Source organism: Manis javanica, chromosome 4 (assembly GCF_040802235.1).
Source record: "Manis javanica isolate MJ-LG chromosome 4, MJ_LKY, whole genome shotgun sequence".
Taxonomy (NCBI): domain Eukaryota; kingdom Metazoa; phylum Chordata; class Mammalia; order Pholidota; family Manidae; genus Manis; species Manis javanica.
This window is the reverse complement of record NC_133159.1, coordinates 85,881,635-85,901,934: the sequence shown is the minus strand read 5'-3', so window position 1 is coordinate 85,901,934 and position 20,300 is coordinate 85,881,635. Positions and strand designations below refer to the sequence as shown.

Sequence of the window (20,300 nt, the reverse complement as noted above, 5' to 3'; positions counted from 1 at the left end):
ACCCTAATACCAAAACCAGGAAAAGACCCCACCAAAAAAGAAAATTACAGACCAATATCCCTGATGAATGTAGATGCAAAAATACTCAATAAAATATTAGCAAACAGAATTCAACAGTATATCAAAAGGATCATACACCATGACCAAGTGGGGTTCATCCCAGGGATGCAAGGATGGTACAACATTCGAAAATCCATCAACATCATCCACCACATCAACAAAAAGAAAGACAAAAACCACATGATCATCTCCATAGATGCTGAAAAAGCATTTGACAAAATTCAACATCCATTCATGATAAAAACTCTCAGCAAAATGGGAATAGAGGGCAAGTACCTCAACATAATAAAGGCCATATATGATAAACCCACAGCCAGCATTATACTGAACAGCGAGAAGCTGAAAGCATTTCCACTGAGATCGGGAACCAGACAGGGATGCCCACTCTCCCCACTGTTATTTAACATAGTACTGGAGGTCCTAGCCACGGCAATCAGACAAAACAAAGAAATACAAGGAATCCAGATTGGTAAAGAAGAAGTTAAACTGTCACTATTTGCAGATGATATGATACTGTACATAAAAAACCCTAAAGACTCCACTCCAAAACTACTAGAACTGATATCGGAATACAGCAAAGTTGCAGGATACAAAATCAACACACAGAAATCTGTAGCTTTCCTATACACTAACAACGAATCAATAGAAAGAGAAATCAGCAAAACAATTCCATTCACCATTGCATCAAAAAGAATAAAATACCTAGGAATAAACCTAACCAAGGAAGTGAAAGACTTATACTCTGAAAACTACAAGTCACTCTTAAGAGAAATTAAAGGGGACACTAATAAATGGAAACTCATCCCATGCTCATGGCTAGGAAGAATTAATATCGTCAAAATGGCCATCCTGCCCAAAGCAATAGACAGATTTGATGCAATCCCTCTCAAATTACCAGCAACATTCTTCAATGAATTGGAACAAATAATTCAAAAATTCATATGGAAACACCAAAGACCCCGAATAGCCAAAGCAATCCTGAAAAAGAAGAATAAAGTAGGGGGGATCTCACTCCCCAACTTCAAGCTCTACTACAAAGCCATAGTAATCAAGACAATTTGGTACTGGCACAAGAACAGAGCCACAGACCAGTGGAACAGATTAGAGACCCCAGAAATTAACCCAAATATATATGGTCAATTAATATTTGATAAAGGAGCCATGGACATACAATGGCAAAATGACAGTCTCTTCAACAGATGGTGCTGGCAAAACTGGACAGCTACATGTAGGAGAATGAAACTGGACCATTGTCTAACCCCATATACAAAGGTAAACTCAAAATGGATCAAAGACCTGAATGTAAGGCATGAAACCATTAAACTCTTGGAAAAAAACATTGGCAAAAACCTCTTAGACATAAACATGAGTGATCTCTTCTTGAACATATCTCCCCGGGCAAGGAAAACAACAGCAAAAATGAGCAAGTGGGACTACATTAAGCTGAAAAGCTTCTGTACAGCGAAAGACACCATCAATAGAACAAAAAGGAACCCTACAGTATGGGAGAATATATTTGAAAATGACACATCCGATAAAGGCTTGATGTCCAGAATATATAAAGAGCTCACACGCCTCAACAAACAAAAAACAAATAACCCAATTAAAAAATGGGCAGAGGAACTGAACAGACAGTTCTCCAAAAAAGAAATACAGATGGCCAAGAGACACATGAAAAGATGCTCCACATCGCTAATTATCAGAGAAATGCAAATTAAAACTACAATGAGGTATCACCTCACACCAGTAAGGATAGCTGCCTTCCAAAAGACAAACAACAACAAATGTTGGCAAGGCTGTGGAGAAAGGGGAACCCTCCTACACTGCTGGTGGGAATGTAAATTAGTTCAACCATTGTGGAAAGCAGTTTGGAGGTTCATCAAAATGCTCAAAACAGACCTACCTTTTGACCCAGGAATCCCACTCCTAGGAATTTACCCTAAGAACGCAGCAATCAAGTTTGAGAAAGACAGATGCACCCCTATGTTTATCGCAGCACTATTTACAATAGCCAAGAATTGGAAGCAACCTAAATGTCCATCGGTAGATGAATGGATAAAGAAGATGTGGTACATATACACAATGGAATACTACTCAGCCATAAGAAGTGGAAAAATCCAACCATTTGCAGCAACATGGATGGAGCTGGAGAGTATTATGCTCAGTGAAATAAGCCAAGCGGAGAAAGAGAAATACCAAATGATGTCACTCATCTGAGGAGTATAGGAACAATGGAAAAACTGAAGGAACAAAACAGCAGTGAAGTTACAGAACCCAAAAATGGACTAACAGGTACCAAAGGGAAAGGAACTGGGGAGGATGGGTGGGCAGGGAGGGATAAGGGGGGGGAAGCAGAAGGGGGATATTAAGATTAGCATGCATGGGGGGGAGGGAGCAAGGGGGGGGTGGGCTGCACAACACAGAGAGGACAAGTAGTGACTCTACAACATTTTGCTAAGCTGATGGACAGTAACCGTAATGTGGTTGTTAGGGGGGACCTGATATAGGGGAGAGCATAGTAAACATAGTATTCTTCATGTAAGTGTAGATTAAAAATTTAAAAAAAAAGAAAGAAAGAAAGAAAGAAAGAAGGAAAAGGGGGATTACTCCTTAACAGGATAAAACTATTGGTAAATCAAAGATCAACGCATGCTTTAAATATCCTTAATGTTGATCACTTAAAGGGTGTCAGATGATCAGCTATGGAGGTACTCTTTTCTGATAATATTCCTTTCTCTTAATTTAAAAAAAAAAAAAAAAAAAAAAAGCAGTTACTGTGTGCTGACCTCCAATGAGTTCTGCACAGTGGTATAGAGGGCATGTCAAAGTGTGGGCAAAGGGTCTGTTTGTTTCTATGCAGGAGATCAAGACCTAGCTTGGATACCCAGAAAATGAACTAAGATACGATATGAGGAGGAGCTTCCGGCATCAGCACTCTCTGGAGGACTAGTGCCGGGGGATGATCATCAAAAAGCCTCCACAGGGATTCGGACGATGCTGCAGTTGTGGCTGCATCCAGCCCACCATCTCCTGGACTTGCCATAAGAATGAGGAGGGAGATGTCTAGGCTGGCATGTGCATACAGTGAGACAACGAATTTGACCGGATCTGTACTGTTGGAACTCAACCAGGAGTTGGGAGGGGTGCAAGTTGTAGCACTCCAAAATCTCATGACTATAGACTATCTATGGTTAAAAGAACATATGGGATGTGAACAGATCCCAGAAATGGGCTGCTTTAATTTGTCTGATGGTTCAAGTACAGTTGGACAATATCCATCATATCATAGATAAATTTTCACAAATGCCTAGGGTGCCTAAATGGTTTTCTTGGCTTCACTGGAGATGGATGGTAATTATAGATTTGCTTTGTTTATGTCACCGTATTCCTATTATGTTAATATATGTGTGTAAATTAGTTAGTAGTTTAAAACCTATACATACTTAAGGTACTATACAAGAAGATATGTCAAAGAAATAATCAATCCTCCCAAGTTTCCTTCGTATGCTACATCTATAGCTTTTCTTCTTCCTTCCTAATTACAACCCTTAAATAGAATTCGTGCCTCATATCGAATTTACCGAGTATCATAATTCCTCCAGGTGGTAAAGATACCTTGAGACAAGTGCTGGGCATAGAAGCCACAGGGCATAAATCTGCAAAGAAGTAAAAAGCTAACCTTTGCAAACAATATGGCTTCTCTCTCACTTACCAACTTTACATTTCCCTGTATGGCCCCGGAAGATGACTGGTTAGCCAGAGACGGGTAAGATTCCTCAAGGGAGGAACAACCTAAGACAGGCACAGTCGCAGGGGGGCCATCAGGTGAGAATTTGGGGATCAACAGAGGTGAGGCTCAGAACCTCACCCCCCCTGCTTTGAGAGAAATCTTCTGCATCCGTGGATGTCTTGCTGCCCTTGTCTAGCCTGGATTAATACTTAGTCCATAGGCACACACCTGATCATCTGATCATCTACATTTGCCTTCTTACAGCACTAAACTATGTTTTCTACCTTTATCTTGCATCTACCTACCACTTCAGCATTTTATTAAAAATAAAAATAATAATAATAGTAGGAGAAATGGGGGATCAACATATAGATCAAGTACAAAAATCAAACGAATATTCATATTTGACCTGATTGTTTATAGGTCATATTGCATGATCAAAACCGAAAGTTTCTGTGATGACTGCCCTTGTACTGTTCACCATGTAAGAATTTATTCACTATGTAAGAATTCATTCACCATGTAAGAACTTGTTCGTTATGCTTCAGAAGATTGGAGACTGACGAGAATTAGGCTTGAGATGGATTAATGATTGTACATTGAGCGTTGACCCCCCTATACTGAATTTTACTGTTGTTAACAACCATTTGATCAATAAATATGAGAGATGCCCTCTCAAAAAAAAAAAAAAAAAAAGGCATAAACTCACAAGATCAGGAAGAAGAGAAAAGGAGACAGAAGTGGGAAAGACTGATAATCAACTAAATTTATTCCACAAATCTCCAAAATACTCAGAAATTGAGGGTATCAGGTACCTCAGAAGTGAGCTGAGGTAGCTATAATAAAAAACACTGGTGGAAAGTCTATTAAAGAAGCATTCAGATCCCCACCTCATAGACACTTGGCTTTCCCACTTGGTAGAAGACTAGGTTCATTCTCTGGAGCAAGTGAACAGGAGGTTAATAGATTGAAGGACGATAAGTTGAAAACTGAAAAAACAGCAAAGTTGGTAAAATAGCAGGATTAGGTGAAATGTGCATACTGATCCACCTAGCTCTTGTTCCCCGCTGGGGGTCCCCACTGGTTACCAATGCTGGCAAATAAACCTTTACTCTGTAGGTAGGCAATCAGAAGAGTCTTCTCTAGGGAATCTGACAAGCCCAAGAGGAAAGATCCCATCTCAGACACATCACCCCCAACTGGAGCTCAGCACCAACACCTCCACCAGAAGACCGAGAGCTCTCAGTGTCTCTAAACTATGACCACACCATCAAGGAACACCATGTTTGAGGGCAGCCTCAAAGCTGAAAGAGACACACTAAAACAAATGGAAAAGAGCAACTTGGTGAAAACAGATTATAAAGGGAGAATAATTCTAAAAATACCATTAATTTCCTCATAAAGATATTGCAATTATGAAAAAAGAATAGGATACAATTATAAAGGTAAATTCAGAGAAAACTACCTTAGAAATTAAAACTATGATAGAAGAAATTGAGTATATTTTAGGAAGTATAGAAAAAAGACCAAAAAGATATAAAACAAGAAAAGTCAAGAAAAGTAGAAAACCACCATTCTAGGAGGTCTAATAACTAAAAGTTATTCTATTACAGGAAAAAAGCAAGCAAGATTTCCCAGAAAGCTGAGAGTACTAGAACCTCCAGATCAGGATTTTTCATCCTTGGCATTAGTAACCTTTTGGTCCCAATAATTCTTCATTGGAGGGAGCTGTATTATACTGTGTTCGATATTTGGCAGGACTGGTTTAGCAAGCTCCCTGGTCTATATTCATTAGATGCTGACAGCATGCCCACTGTTATGACAACCAAAGATGTCTCAGGACAACATTGCCTCTAGCTGAGAACTATAGCTATAAATCAGAGTCCACAAGGTGCTTAGCACAATGGATAAAAATATAAACATGTCAAGGCATGTCACTGTGAAAATTTAGGACACTGAGGACAAGGAAAAGAATGTACTAGGTTCTAGAAAGAGAAAAGCAGATCATATGTAAGGGATCAGTACTGAGAATGGCACTGAACTTTTAAGCAATACTAGTGGGGTAATAACTTCTGAAATTCTAAAGGAAAATGATTTTCAACCTGGAAATAGAATACCCAACCAAATCAAGTGTAAGAGCAAAATAAAAGATTATTTTCACACAATGCAAGGTCTCAAGTTTATCTCTAATGCATTGTTTCTCAGGAAGCTACAGGAGGAGGTGTTCTGCCCAAAGAAAGGAAGATGTGGGATAAGATGTGGAAAAAAATTCCAACCTAGAAGTGAAATTGATAGACAATGCTTGATAAGACAAGAAGCAGTTAATACAAACCTGTTGCTAGAAACTTTAGGTAAATACAGAAGTTCACCCATAAAAGGTGAATTTGGTTGTCTCTTCAGAGACAGAAATGGCAGGGCAGAAATGGCTGCTGCTTGTAGAACTATATGACTCTTAAGCATATATATGTAACTTTAATAAAGCCAAAAGAGGAAAACAAAAAGGAAAAATAAAAGAGGGGAATGTTTCCAGTGAGCTCATTCACTAGACACTTCCTATTCTCTCTTCCCTAAAATGATTAATAGTAAATTCCAACATTGCAACCCAGAGAGGAAGGGAGCCTGTAAGGCCCCTTTTTACTCATATTCCAAAACTACCTTTAATCACTCGTAGTATATCATTTAATAAACTTTTATTTTAAACATCAAGAAAAAACTGAACTATGGCAGATTACAATCCACATTTTCATTGGTGTTCATATTTTTAGGAAGGTCACATGAGAGAGGGATTTTTCAAAATTAATGCAAATTCTAAATGGCAGTATTGAAATAGATTGTAGGTATGTGCTGCTTTATTAATCTTTCTCATTTTGGTTTAAAAATATGGAATGGGGGCACATAGTAGGCACAGAAGAGTCATATAGAAACTATTCAAGAATTATGGTAGACCACTTTTCAGTACGCTTAGTAAGCATTCAACACATAGCATAAAACCTTGTTTGAGGGTTACAACTTCAGAAAAGTAATATATTCAGTTAAATAACTTCAATACAGTAGTTTATATATAAATGCTGGGTTGCTTCACAAGGCTTGATTAAAATCAGTGAATGGAAGAAGTTGGTGGGATAATATTTGCATTATTTTCACTTTAAATAATATGAAAAACTACAAAAAGGTACAGAAAGGGCACTGAAGAATATGACTGAAGGGAGCATGTGAATATAAAATGTTGAGTTTACCATAGATATGAGTTATTTGGTACAATTTAAAATTCTACAAATTGTCTAATACACATTAGCTAGGCAGAGACCTATCTTGTTCCTTTAACATTTTAGGTAGAGTCATGTTAACTAGGCAGAAGGCTAGTGTTTGGTATGAATGGGCTCACTCATTTAAGCAAGACAAAGAAGCACCATATTACCAAAACTCTTTATAAACTCTTCCCTAATAAGATACTTGATTTCTAGTTGATAATGGAAAACAATTTTTAAAAGTTTTAACCTAATTCATTTTACATTTGTTTAAATGTTAGACATAATAGTCTATATTAACAATGGATTAATTTTACTTTGTTTTCTCTGAAGCACTGTTCTGCATGATTGTATTTCTAAGCAACCCGCAGAGTTCGAATTTCTATGATTTATGGTAGAGCAACTGAAAGTTATGCAACTTACTCAAACACAAGTGTTGAATATCAATTTGAAGTCTCTCAAACACCGAATCTTTCTTTCTGTGTTTGCCATCTACCTGTACAAATGGAACATTATTATAAAAATGGTTTTTTATATTTAAAAAAGCTTTATGAAAATAAAAACATTTATTTGTTTTCAAAATTCAGAGCAAATAATTTCCCATCTTATTTTTAATATTTAAGCAATAGAACCACTCATTAAAAAATTAAAGATTATAATATTCTTTGACAAAAATTCCAAAAGAACACTATGACACATTTTCATGAAGCTTGAAAATTTCATAAATTATTATGTAAACATTATTTTCTTTAACTTTAAAAATTTTCAATTCACTGATGAAGGAACTAAGGTTCACAGATGTTATCTTAACTGAGATTATTTGCCAGCATCTTTATATTTGTCAGCCCCTAATCTACTATTTTTGGCTTACTCCTCTTACTCTCCCTGAAAGATCACAGCTATTCTAATCTATATTCACATGTCTATGACTTACAAATCTACATTGTGGCCCAGACCTATTTGATATTCAATTGTGAACTGTAAAGTTCTACTTCAACAGCTAACTCATTCAAAACTGAGCTCATTACTTCCCCCTCCAAACCTTCCTCTTCTACCTTCCATATTCCCAACTCGGGGAAAGACACCTCTTCACTTAATAATAAACCACCAAGTCTCATGGCTTCTACCATCTTCACATTTCTCTTACTCTTTCCGTCTTCTCCATCCCACCGCAACAGCTTTAGCTCTTGCCCATTTCTTACTTGGATTACTGGGTAATAATGATCTTATTATTAATCTCCCTATTTCGAGTTTCAAATTTGGCATAGCTGTAATGATACTCCTAGGATGAACTTTTAAAGACCCCTTTTTATTTACTTTACCAACCCCTGTATGTTATTTCAAGATCTCCTCTCAGCTGTCACTTCCTCCAGGAAACTTGTGACCTACACTAGATTGAGGCTGGTGTTCTATTTTCATGCTCCAATAGCATCTGGTACTTACCATTATTGTAAGAGACTTGGCAGACTAAACCAAAATATTTGTAAGTCTGCCCCACCCACTAGATGTAAGCTTGTTGAAGACAAAAATTAAATCTTGTTTCCACTGTATCCCTAATATATAGCCAGATAGAGTCAAATTCCCTCCTTTACATATATCTGAGACCGTCCATAGCCTAGTCCTCCTCTCCTGACTTATAAATGCTGACCTCTACCTCACACCACATATTACTATCACACAGAAATGTTCCTGTGTTTCTCTGTTTCAGGCATTTGGTCACACTGTTCTTGCTTCCTAGAGTGCTTCTCAAATCCCCTATTTGGTAAACACTAATTCACTTTTCAAGATACAGCTCAAGCACCATCTTTTCTGTGTATTCATTTGCCATCCCTTCCCTGCAATACAACTTGTCGTTCTCTCCTTTGAACTCCCACTGTACTTTGTGCAGACTTTTTTGTATTTTAACACTTCTCTATTATCATTTATCTGCCTGTCTCTCCTTTCTAAATAAAAGTAATAAAGCGTAGTAAAACAGAGCATCATAGAATGCTGTCTTATTTAACTTTATCTACCCATTGTCTATCATGGTGCCTGGTTGTATGCTCAATAAATGCTTACTGAATAAATAGTAATTGGCAGAGGTGGGTTTAGGACCCAAGGCTCTTAAGTCCTAGCTTGAGCTTGGCTCTTTCCACATATTTTCTTGTCTCTGCCAATACTTTTAAAAACTCAGATCAGTGGACTATCAGAATTTAGATTAAAAAATTTACCCTCAGGTTAAGTTATCAATATAATTAAAGCTCTAATTAAACACACAAAAACTCATTTTCTTTAAGAGACATGTTTCTGAGTATCTTTTTTTTTTCCTTTTGAACAGGAAAAGTGCAAAGAAAGTTTGGTTACTAATATACTGCAATGGTTTCACTTACCTTGAATCTTGTGGTCACCTTTTCTACTAGGATGAAGTGAACTTTTTCAGCATCTTTTAAGGCAATATCAACCCAATGAGATAATTTTCCCTTGCCTGCTCCAAACTCAACAAAGCATCTTCTTGGACCAAGTAACTTTAATTTTTCAATGTTACCTAAAATAGAAGCCTGCAAACTTCACGAGATTATTTTATAAACTAGAGCAAACACATTTAGCTCAAATGGGAAAATAGCAAGGTAATTTCTACTACATAAGGCAGCATGTTCACATTAATAATTTTTGTTTGGCTTTAAATTTTTTGTTTTTAAATATTTATCACAAAGTACCAGAACCATATCCATGCCAAAAATTTTTTATATATGTTTATACACATTTTTGAAATGGAAAGATTCTGCACTCTCAAAGATAAACTGCACAAAATCTCATTATTAACTATACATAGAAAGAATAGAATGTTAGCTTTTGACAAATGAACATAGGGCCATTTTTAGTAGAGTTACTATGGCCTAAACATACCTGCTGTTTCAGGTGTTTGGTTGCTGAATCACCATTTTTAGGATCACTAAGGGCATCATGCAATGCTGGATGGGACATAATTTGATCTTTAAGTGTAGAGTTCAAACCTGTGCCAAATATAAGCACAATAGCTTAAGCAACCAAACATGAAACTGTAGGGCTTTGAATAACAGTAGCAACATCTTTTAAACTACATATATCAACTCATACACCACCTAATTACTCTAAAAAAAAATTTACCTTGTAACTTTAGGCAGACTCACCTTCACTTGCTTTTCTCAATTTCTTAATTAAGCTTTCCAGTTGCTCTTCAGAGAGAGAAGAAATTGGAACCTATGAACAAAAATCAGGTGTGAGCTGGTCTGGGAACTAACCATCATAAAATGATTCTATAGGAAAATACACTGTAAATTCAAAACTTATTTCAAACAAAAAATTGGAACACAGCTTATTCACAGTATGGAATTGGCTCATAAATACCTTTTAAAATTAAATATTAAGTCAAGTACTTACTAGTGGTTCAGGTATTTCTGTTTCATCTTTTAAGCCTGCATTAATATCTTGAATAAAGAAATCCTTAACAAAAACAAAACAAAATCATAACAATATTGTTATTAACATGAAGCGCTCACAAAAATTAAGCTGAAAATCTTATGCTTCCCTTCTTCCCATACTCTGTACCTGCCACACTCCCGTCCTCTTATTCATTTATTCATTAAATAAGTATTGAGCACCTGTTGTGGCCCTTTATTTGTTTCATGTGCTGAGGATTCACTAAACCAGTGAATATTACAGACAAAAATCTCTGTGTTCATGGATCTTATATTCCAGTTAGCTGGCTATCTGAATCAACATTTATAGTCTAAAGTAATTTTTATTTAAGTTTTTACCAGTCTAGGCACAGACTGAGGACTGTGTCAGTTTTGCTTGTGTTAAAGCAGCAACACCAGAGTACCAACGATACATGGCTGTCAATCAGACAGGCAGCACAGCCAAAAACAAAGATACAGATATTACAACAGCATAGGTCTAATTTCTTCTATCTAAATAAAAAATAGAAATGTCCTATGACAATACGTTGTTTAAATTAACACAGTGAGATCTTTCTAGCCCATCTTCAGAGAGAGAGATTCTAGAACAGGTTCTAGATTGGCGTTGTCCAATACAACTTCCTGTAATAATGGAAATGTTCTGTATTTGCTCTGACCAACTTGGTAGCCAGTAGCCTTGAAATATGTCTAGTGTGGCTGAGGAAATGGATTTTCAATTTTCTTTAATTTTAATGAACTCAAATGTAATTACACATGGCTAGTGGCTACCATAATGGACCACGTAGATAGATGAATTAAACAGTACTGTTTCTACAAATCTTGTTTGAAGAGTCCAAACAACTCATGGGAGCTCCTGTTAAACAGATAGCAGAAAGGTAACATGTTAATTGTGTTGCTATCTTTTCCTATATGGATAACAGTGGAAACCAGTGATTAAGTGGAACAGGTGAAGACAGCAAGTATTACAATGTTTTGTTGGATGACTGGCAAAACTATAATAGAAAATTAGCTATAAATGTTATAATTTGATGTGCTCTTAGTTTACAATGGCTGCAAAGAGTGCTCCAGGTAACTTGTGTTGTGGACTAGGCTTTTAAATGTGAAAACTATATTAGAAAACACCACCAATGTATGTTCATTTGGTAAACAAAATATTAAAAAACTGTAAAGCAGAATAGGGATAAGAAATTTTACCTACATTGCAAGTTTCATATTATACATAGGTGTTGTGTCAATACTGCTCTGCATTTCTTTTCTCTGTCTCATCCCACTGCTTTTCTCTTTCCTTTCCACAGGTGTATTCCAATTTTAATAATTGATCTCTTCTCTCCAACTTTTCCCAGAAAACATATTCCACTTGCTTTAACTGAGACCTGGCACTTAGGTAAGGAAGATAACCTCTGTGCACACTTGAAAGTAAAGGCAATATTCTTTGTACTCAGGGGCTAACTGGGGGTGGTCATCATTTTTCTTTACATATCTTTATGTAAGATTACTTTCAAGCTTATGCCATTTGGCCTAGTGGTTCTCAATTGACAGGCATTTGGAAACATATGGTGATGTTCTGTTGTCAAAATGACAGAGGTGTTACTGGGAGACAAACTCCATGGTTCTCACAATTTTCTGCAAGTGCTGCCTGCTTATTGTACAGTATAATAAAGCTTATTTAAGGAACAAAAGGCAGGTTTCCTTACTGCCCATTTAAAGGTTCTTCTCTGGACTAGTAGTTTTGAAGCTATAATTTTTTTTACACATTTGTTTTTTGCCAACAAATTGATGTCTTCAATCACCTTGTCTCTTCAATAAGAAAAATGCAGCTATCAAATGACAACTTTTTCAACTAATCCTCCAGTCAGCTGAAGTTTGTCTTAATTGTCATCCACCTTACATTCCTTCCCACCTGTGACATATGTAATTCTTGCATTTGTCCCCACATACCTTTCAGAATAACTTCCAGGTTCCTTGAAAACCTATGTGGTTTCTCAGCGTCTACCTTTGTACATATAGTTCTTTTCACCTAGAAGGACTCTTCCATTTCTTTGCCAAATTAAGACTCAGCTCAAGTATTATTCCCTCTGGGAAACCTTTCTTGACCCCTTGGATTTAATTTTAATGCAAGTATGTACTTTTATCACATGTGTACTTCTTACATTGAATTTATAAAATAATACCCATTATTTACCAGTTTACTTAACAGTGAGATCCTCTTTTATTGAAATAAATTTAGTAGGCACTAAGCAAATTTTTTTGAATAAATAAATTGTGAAATTATTCTGTGAGCAACACTGATGCTGCATAAAAATTCTACTCTCTGAGTTAGGACCACAAATGGATTTTACAGTCTAGTCTGATGTCCTACATACACTCAAATACATTTACCCTATTCAAGCCTTCTGAGGCAAGAACGTTAAATATTCACATTTGAAATCTACTAAGTATTTATAAATATTACATATCTCATGGTTCACCATTCCATTTTACTGATCAAACACTTACAGGTTTTGGCTTCTCTCTGGAGTTACATTTTTTCAAATGCTTTGCTAGTTGATCTTCATACACTGTGCTGAATTTAAAGAGAAAATTACTAAAATAAGACTTGCGACAATTACTGTTTCCAGCATAGAAAAATCCTCATCTGACCCATTCTTACTGTTTTGTATCCAAAGGACACAGGATTCTTTTCCGATCATTTTCCTCCTAATAAAGAAAAAGGATGTATCAATTTCAATAAAATACCAAGTTCACTACTTACTAGATATAACTTTGTATAAATGTAAGCTTATTGGCATGTGCATACAGTGAGACAACGAATTTGACCGCATCTGTACTGTTGGAACTCAACCAGGAGTTGGGAGGGGTGCAAGTTGTAGCGCTCCAAAATCTCATGACTATAGACTATCTACGGTTAAAAGAACATATGGGATGTGAACAGATCCCAGAAATGGGTTGCTTTAATTTGTCTGATTTCTCTCAGACTGTTCAAGTACAGTTGGACAATATCCATCATATCATAGACAAATTTTCACAAATGCCTAGGGTGCCTAAATCGTTTTCATGGCTTCACTGGAGATGGACAGTAATTATAGATGTGCTTTGTTTATGTCACCGTATTCCTATTATGTTAATATGTGAGTGCAAGTTAGTTAGTAGTTTAAAACCTATACATGCTTAAGGTACTCTACAAGAAGATATGTCAAAGAAATAATCAATCCTCCCATGTTTTCTTCCATATGCTACCTCTATAGCTTTTCTTCTTCCTTCCTAATTACAACCCTTAAATAGAATTCGTGCCCCATATCGAATTTACCGAGTATCATAATTCCTCCAGGTGGTAAAGATACCTGGAGACAAGTGCTGGGCATAGAAGCCACAGGGCATAAATCTGCAAAGAAGTAAAAAGCTAACCTTTTCAAACAATATGGCTTCTCTCTCACTTACCAACTTTACATTTCCCTGTATGGCCCCGGAAGATGACTAGTTAGCCAGAGACGGATAAGATTCCTCAAGGGAGGAACAACCTAAGACAGGCACAGTCGCAGGGGGGCCATCAGGTGAGAAATTGGGGATCAACAGAGGTGAGGCTCAGAACCTCACCCCCCGTTTTGAGAGAAATCTTCTGCATCCGTGGATGTTTTGCTGCCCTTGTCTAGCTTGGATTAATACTTAGTCCATAGGCACACACCTGATCATCTACATTTGCCCTCTTACAGCACTAAACTATGTTTTCTACCTTCATCTTGCATCTAACTACCACTTCAGTATTTTATTAAAAATAATAATAATAATAATAATAAAGGGAGAAATGTGGGATCCACATATAAATCAAGTATAAAAATCAAATGAATATTCATATTTGACCTGATTGTTTATAGTTCATAATGCGTGATCAAAACCGAAAGTTTCTGTGACGAATGCCCTTGTACTGTTCACCATGTAAGAACTTATTCACTATGTAAGAATTCATTCACCATGTAAGAACTTGTTTGTTATGCTTCAGAAGATTGGAGACTGATGAGAATTAGGCTTGAGATTGATTAATGATTGTGCATTGAGCATTGACCCCCCTATACAGAATTTTATTGTTGTTAACAACCATTTGATCAATAAATATGAGATGCCCTCTCAAAAAAATAAATAAATAAATGTAAGCTTATACATTCCCCAAACAAGGTAAGGAAACCTTAAAAGGACATTAATAAAACATAGGCAAAATCAGGTCATAGAGTGTAACAAACATCTCCAATGTGGCTGATTTGTGTATATATGAGAAAATGCTGCTTTGAACAACAAAGGTCTATAGCTTCAAACTAGTTATAGAGAAGGAGTACAGAATTTCATATGCCATTTTGAACCTATGGTAGCATTGGCTATAATACTATTATTTTAGGTATCATGAAGAAAGGAAAAATGCTGCCAATTAAAATTATGACATGTCATTGGTTTTAAGATGCATTTTGATTTCAGATATTAAAATATGAGAAAAAAAGTATCTTAGAAACAACAAAATACGGCACTTCAACCATGTGGAACATGGCCATATTCTATTGGCTTTGCAGCTTTTTAGTATAGTAGAGTTATATCCTCTTTGTTTCAAAGTTACATGGGTTTAACTACATGCACAAGAAAAACATAAAGGAAAATTAAGTATTGGCAATTCTACCCAACATTTATACAAACCTGTATGTAACAGGATAGTATAATAGTTAAAATGTCAGGTCAGCCAGAGTATCTAGGAATGATTCTCAGCTCTAGCTATCAGCTTCTAACTCTATGACCTGAGGTAGGCTTATTGCCTCATCTGAAAGATGAGAATAATATGCCTTACCTCCTAAGGTTTGCAAAAGTTAAGTTAGCTAATAGTTAAAAAAAAACCCACTTAGCGCGGTGCTGGCCATATAGTAAATGCTAAGGGTACACTGTTATTAATAATTGTTTTTACAGTTTATTTTAGTTCTGATGTGTTTCCAGCACATCTACAAAACTACACACACTAAATTTCATGGAAAAGCTAAGAGACACTCCAATACTTAAAAAAAAAATACTGCGTATTATTCTTATTTGTTGATTTAAAAAATCTAACCTCCATAAAAGAGCTCCGAAGTCTAACCGTTGAGTGGGGAAAAAAGCACTTTTAAAATTTATTTGGGTGTAGAAACAGGGTTTCTGAATCTTGGCATTATTGGTAATTCTTTTGTGTGTGTGTGTATGTGGGGGGGCGGGGGTTGTCTTGTGCACAGTAGCAGCTTCCCAGGCCTCCATCCACTAGATACCAAGAACACTCCTCAGCCATGACAACTGAAATGTCTTCAAATATTCTAAGTGTCTTCTGGTGGGTAAAATCATACCCAGTTAAGAAACACTAGGTAAAAATGAGTACAAGGGGTCTCAGCTACATATACCACTTAAGAAAAAATGATAGAAATGTAACGATTGTATCATAAATTACAGATTTAGTAGGATGTACACAATTGAAAACCAAATCATGGTCTTGGAAAGTGTTTCCGCTTGTTTTTCTTCAGAGAACTAGTAACAAACAGCATGTCATTCTTCTCTAGAAATACTGATCAGCATGTAAGGATCTATTCATATTCTACTATTGTCACCAGTTATAATCACCTTCCAGATTCCGGGTAAGGTGAAGCATAAGATCTTAGAGTGAGAATAAATACTTCTATCATAAATCTCATTCTTAGATCAAGGGATGTTTGCTGACCCCTCAAAATCTGCCAACACAAACCGTGAGTTTACTTCAGAGAGTTCTTACCTGTAAGTCACAGGTCTCCCACATTCCAAAACAGGAATATGCTTGTTTCAGTACCATCCCTCTAGGCAATTATCAGTCAAATCAAAATATGAAGTAGAGCTATGGCTATGATGTATAATAACAGATGAAGGGGCTCTGGGAGCTGATCTGCACTGGACATTGTCAGAAGGACAAGCCATCTGACTAACAAAAGAAAAATAAATAATACTGGACATTCAGAAGGCACGAAACCAGATGTTTGTGTATTTGGTTTAATCTTTCAAAAAAACCTATTAAACATGCTCTTTTTCTACAAACATACTGGTCCTCTTGTTCTAACTTTTCTATCATATACATTCTCAGGAAACATACTATACACACAGTTATATATGTAGTTGGACAGTACAATTAAACGTATAACTGTATTATCGAACAAAATTGTAGGCTTTTTGTTTTCGATTTTAAAAAGTTAATTCGTACATGTTTTAAAATATTTCCTTCCCTTTTTCGGCAAAGTAGTTATAAGTTGCTTTCAAAAGATTGTACATCCAAATAAAATTTAAAAAAACTTTCTCGAAACTGTTTTCACAAAAAGTGGTTATCGTTCACGAAACCATTAGAACACATTTGGGGGATCTCTGGCCATTATTCTTTTTAAATTACCACCTCCCATCAGGAAGGCGGAATAGTGGGCAGAGAATAAGACGTGGTAGTTTGGAGTAGAACTAAAATCTGTTATTACCATGAGTTACTTTCAAGATAAACGAAAACTGCTGACACTTAGTACAAGAAAACACTGCACTTAACTAGGGCTCATCACCAGGTAGGGTAGGACTGCGTTTATTACAGGAAAAACTGGAAAATCCAGGCAACAGGAGCAGAAATCTATCAGAGGGTAGGTGCCGGACCAGGAAACTTATTTCCGACTTGGGAGAGGGCAGGGAAATACCAGACCTCCGCGACTCCAGCGTGTTCACCACAGAACCTCTTCCCTGCTGCCGCCACCATCCTGCAGAACCGTTTCTTTTTTTCCACATAGTAACTGCATCGACCCTCAGTTGGGAAGCCAGTGGCGTGCGGCGTTGGCGCAGAAGCCGCCATAGTTCGAGACTCGCTTTGGGTGGCAAGCAAGCATCGGGTGAAGAAAGAAAAAGTTCTCGAGTTCCCTCGGGTTCTTTTCCCTTAACAAGTATGGCTGCCTCGGCTCCCGCCACGTAGGTTAATGTCCGGAATCACCGCCCCATTCTCCGAAAACCTGGAAGAGACTGATAGTGGCTGGCGAGGTCCAAACTTCCTCCGTCTTCGCGCTGTTTTTCTTTCCCCGCCTCCTCAGCGGAAGCCGAGCGCCAAACTCAAATTTTAGCAGGACCCGGACGCTTTTCTGGCTAGTTCTGCGGGCCGGGTCTGGGGGACCCTTCCGCACACCGGCAGAGGTAGCGGTCCAACATGAGCCAGGTTCTGTTTCAGCAGCTAGTCCCGTTGCAGGTGAAATGCAAAGACTGCGAAGAGAGGTGAGGCCCGAGTTACCCGGAGCCCGCGGGTGGCGGTTGAAGTCTGCCCAAGGGGGAAAGATGGCGGCTCGGGCCCGTGGGCCGCGGCCTGCGGCGGGGTGTCCCGCTGGCGGCCCCAGGGCGCTGAGAGACCCGGCCAGGACCTAACGGTTACTAGGTCTCTCACCACGTCGGCTGTTGCTGAGGGCACTGAAGGGAGCGCGTGAGGAAATAGGAGGATGGCCCGCATCGAGTTAGTTTCAAAATTTCTAGCTCTGAACGGAATCCTGGAGATTATAGCTTTACCTTCATTCACCTTTTGACAGATGAGAACTGTGGTCCAGAGAGGTTAAATAATTTACTGGAAGGTTAAATAATTGACGAGTTCACTGCAGGGGCGGAGCCACAATTCAGGTCGTGGCGCCCAGCCTTTTTTCCACACTACCTTTCAATTACATACGAAGTAAATTTTAGCTTCAACCGGAAGAAAATAATCAGTTTTATGGTGTATTGCCTCTCTTCCACATATTACTAAAAATAATAGATTTCTTTCATTCCTATTCATTCAACATTTGCCTACTTGAAAAACACCTTGCTGGGTAATTGAGATGCCGTGGTCAGGTAACAGTCCTCGTGTTGGTGGAGTTTACAGTCCAGTGAGGAAGGAAGTGAAGGTCAGTCTCACAGATAAAGGCAAAATTACAGTTTGTGTAAGAAGATGATGTTATTGGGGCTTAGAGAGATTTGACTAGAAGTCAGATTTGTTTTGTCTCAGTTCCACTACTGATTAGCTGTTTCTTCTCTGAACCGTAAGTGTCCTCATTTGTAAAACTGATTTAACATGACCAGCTCACATGGTTGGTATGAGGATCAAATGTAAAAATGTATGTGAAAACTAAATGGTGTAAAAATGTGACATATAAAAGCATGAGGACATTGATTTATTGAGTTGCCAGTAATGTGGAACTAGTATATAGTTCAGAACAAAATCCAAAATTAATTGGAAGCCAGGTAAGGAGATGATACCCAGACCAGCAGCTGCAAATGGAAATCTAGGTTCAGTTGGTCATTTTGTGCTGCCCAATGTGGGAGCCACATAGGGTTATTAGACATTTGAAATGGAGCCAATCGGAATTGATGTAAGAGTAAAATGCACATGGGATTTAGAAGATTTTCTATGAAAAAGAAGGAATGTGAAATATCTGAATTTTTATATTGATTATATATTAAATGACAGTGTTTCACATGTATTGATTTGAATCAGATATGAAAATGAATTTACCTGTTTTAATTTTTTTAGTGTGGCTTCTACAGAAGTTCAAGATTACATATGTGGCTCGTATTGTGGCCTCAGTTGTATCTCTTGTCGGACAGCACAGTTCTGGAATAATTACAGAAAGATAAAAGAAAGGGGGACATCATTTCTGATTCCATTACTGAAACTCCTAGCTCTTTTCCATCTCATTACATTGTTATCACAGTTATCTTCTTAAAACCCAATGTCAACCTTTTCACTTCTCCTGTTTAGAAACTTTTGTTGTATTCCTTTCATCTGTAGTAGCCATCAGCAAAGTAAACCTGAAGGGCCAAATGGCCCCAAAACTACCTGTTTTTGTAAAGAAAGTTTTATTGGAACAAAGCCATTCTCATTTGTTTAAAGAGTTGTCTGTCTGCTTTTACCCCATATGGGCAGACATGAATAATAGTGACAGAGACCTTATGGCTTGCAAAGCCTAAAATATTTACTATCTGGCCCTTTAGAGAGAAAGTTTGCTGACCCCTGTCATATAGGAAAAACCATCCAGACTTTAGTTAAGTAAGTATTCAAAGGCCAGTTCAACTGCACAAATGTTTATGAATGCCTACTATGTACCAGGAACTGTCCTAGGTGCTGACAATATAAAGTGCCCTCCTCTTTACTCTTCACTCTCCGCCAAAAAACAAAAACAGTTTTCATCTGGGCTTCAAGGAACTCATACATTAATAGTGGAAACAAAAAGATCTTGGAGAGGCAGCCCAGCACAGGTTAGGAGTTCAGGCTCTGGAGCCAGATTGGGTGTAAATCCCATTCTGCCACTTACTATTTGATTTTGTACATTTTTTTTTAAACTTCTCCATGCCTTATTTTTAAGTTGATAATAAAAGTAACCTGCTTCATAGATTTTTGTGAGCATGAAATGAATTAATACATATAAAGTGCTTAGAACAGTGCTTGGAGTATCAAATAATTAACTAGCTATTAAAGTGTGATTAATGCATGAAATGACATAAATGTGCTAAAGTCACAGAGAGGAAGGAACTTCATTTGAAAAGTGGAAATGCTCAGAGAAGTCTGGGGGAAAGTGATGCAAAATTTTGAAGCCTGTGGTTTGACGCCAACCTTTTTTTCATTTTTGTTTGCTAAGCTCCTCTCCCCAGTATACTAGTCACATAAGACTATTTGTCCTCTGAATATGCCTGATATTCTCTCAGTACTATACCTTTAGTGCTGCTCTTCCCTCTGTCTCAAATGCTTTTTCTTTCATAACCTTCAAAGTCTGTCTTAAATCCTTTCACTATAAGGACCTTATCAAAGTTGCCCATGTTGAAATT

At 37.3% G+C, this 20,300-nt stretch overlaps 2 protein-coding genes across 8 annotated transcripts in view; one reads left to right on the top strand and one right to left on the bottom strand.

Moving 5' to 3' along the window:
• Positions 1-17,335, bottom strand: part of TRMT13 (tRNA methyltransferase 13 homolog) — a 28,862-nt gene extending 11,527 nt beyond the window's left edge. For 4 of the 6 annotated variants that reach the window (XM_073234352.1, XM_073234354.1, XM_073234355.1 and 1 more), the window contains exons 1-8: positions 17,173-17,319; positions 13,126-13,172; positions 12,972-13,038; positions 10,438-10,500; positions 10,188-10,257; positions 9,925-10,031; positions 9,408-9,575; positions 7,462-7,534 (exon numbers count right to left, since the gene is read on the bottom strand). In XM_073234352.1, coding sequence (XP_073090453.1) covers positions 7,462-7,534; positions 9,408-9,575; positions 9,925-10,031; positions 10,188-10,257; positions 10,438-10,500; positions 12,972-13,038; positions 13,126-13,172; positions 17,173-17,319 — 742 coding nt within the window. Of the gene's footprint in view, positions 1-7,461; positions 7,535-9,407; positions 9,576-9,924; positions 10,032-10,187; positions 10,258-10,437; positions 10,501-12,971; positions 13,039-13,125; positions 13,173-17,172 lie in introns of all 6 variants that reach the window. The other 2 variants (XM_037024677.2, XM_037024680.2) reach the window with 2 other exon arrangements.
• Positions 17,336-17,588: 253 nt separating this feature from the next.
• The window catches only part of SASS6 (SAS-6 centriolar assembly protein), a 41,001-nt gene continuing 38,289 nt past the window's right edge, over positions 17,589-20,300 (top strand). The window contains exon 1 of one of the 2 annotated variants that reach the window (XM_017672517.3): positions 17,589-17,729. In XM_017672517.3, the coding sequence (XP_017528006.1) occupies positions 17,665-17,729 (65 nt within the window). In that variant the 5' untranslated portion in view covers positions 17,589-17,664. The remainder of the gene's footprint in view (positions 17,730-20,300) is intronic. The other variant, XM_073234351.1, reaches the window with a different exon arrangement.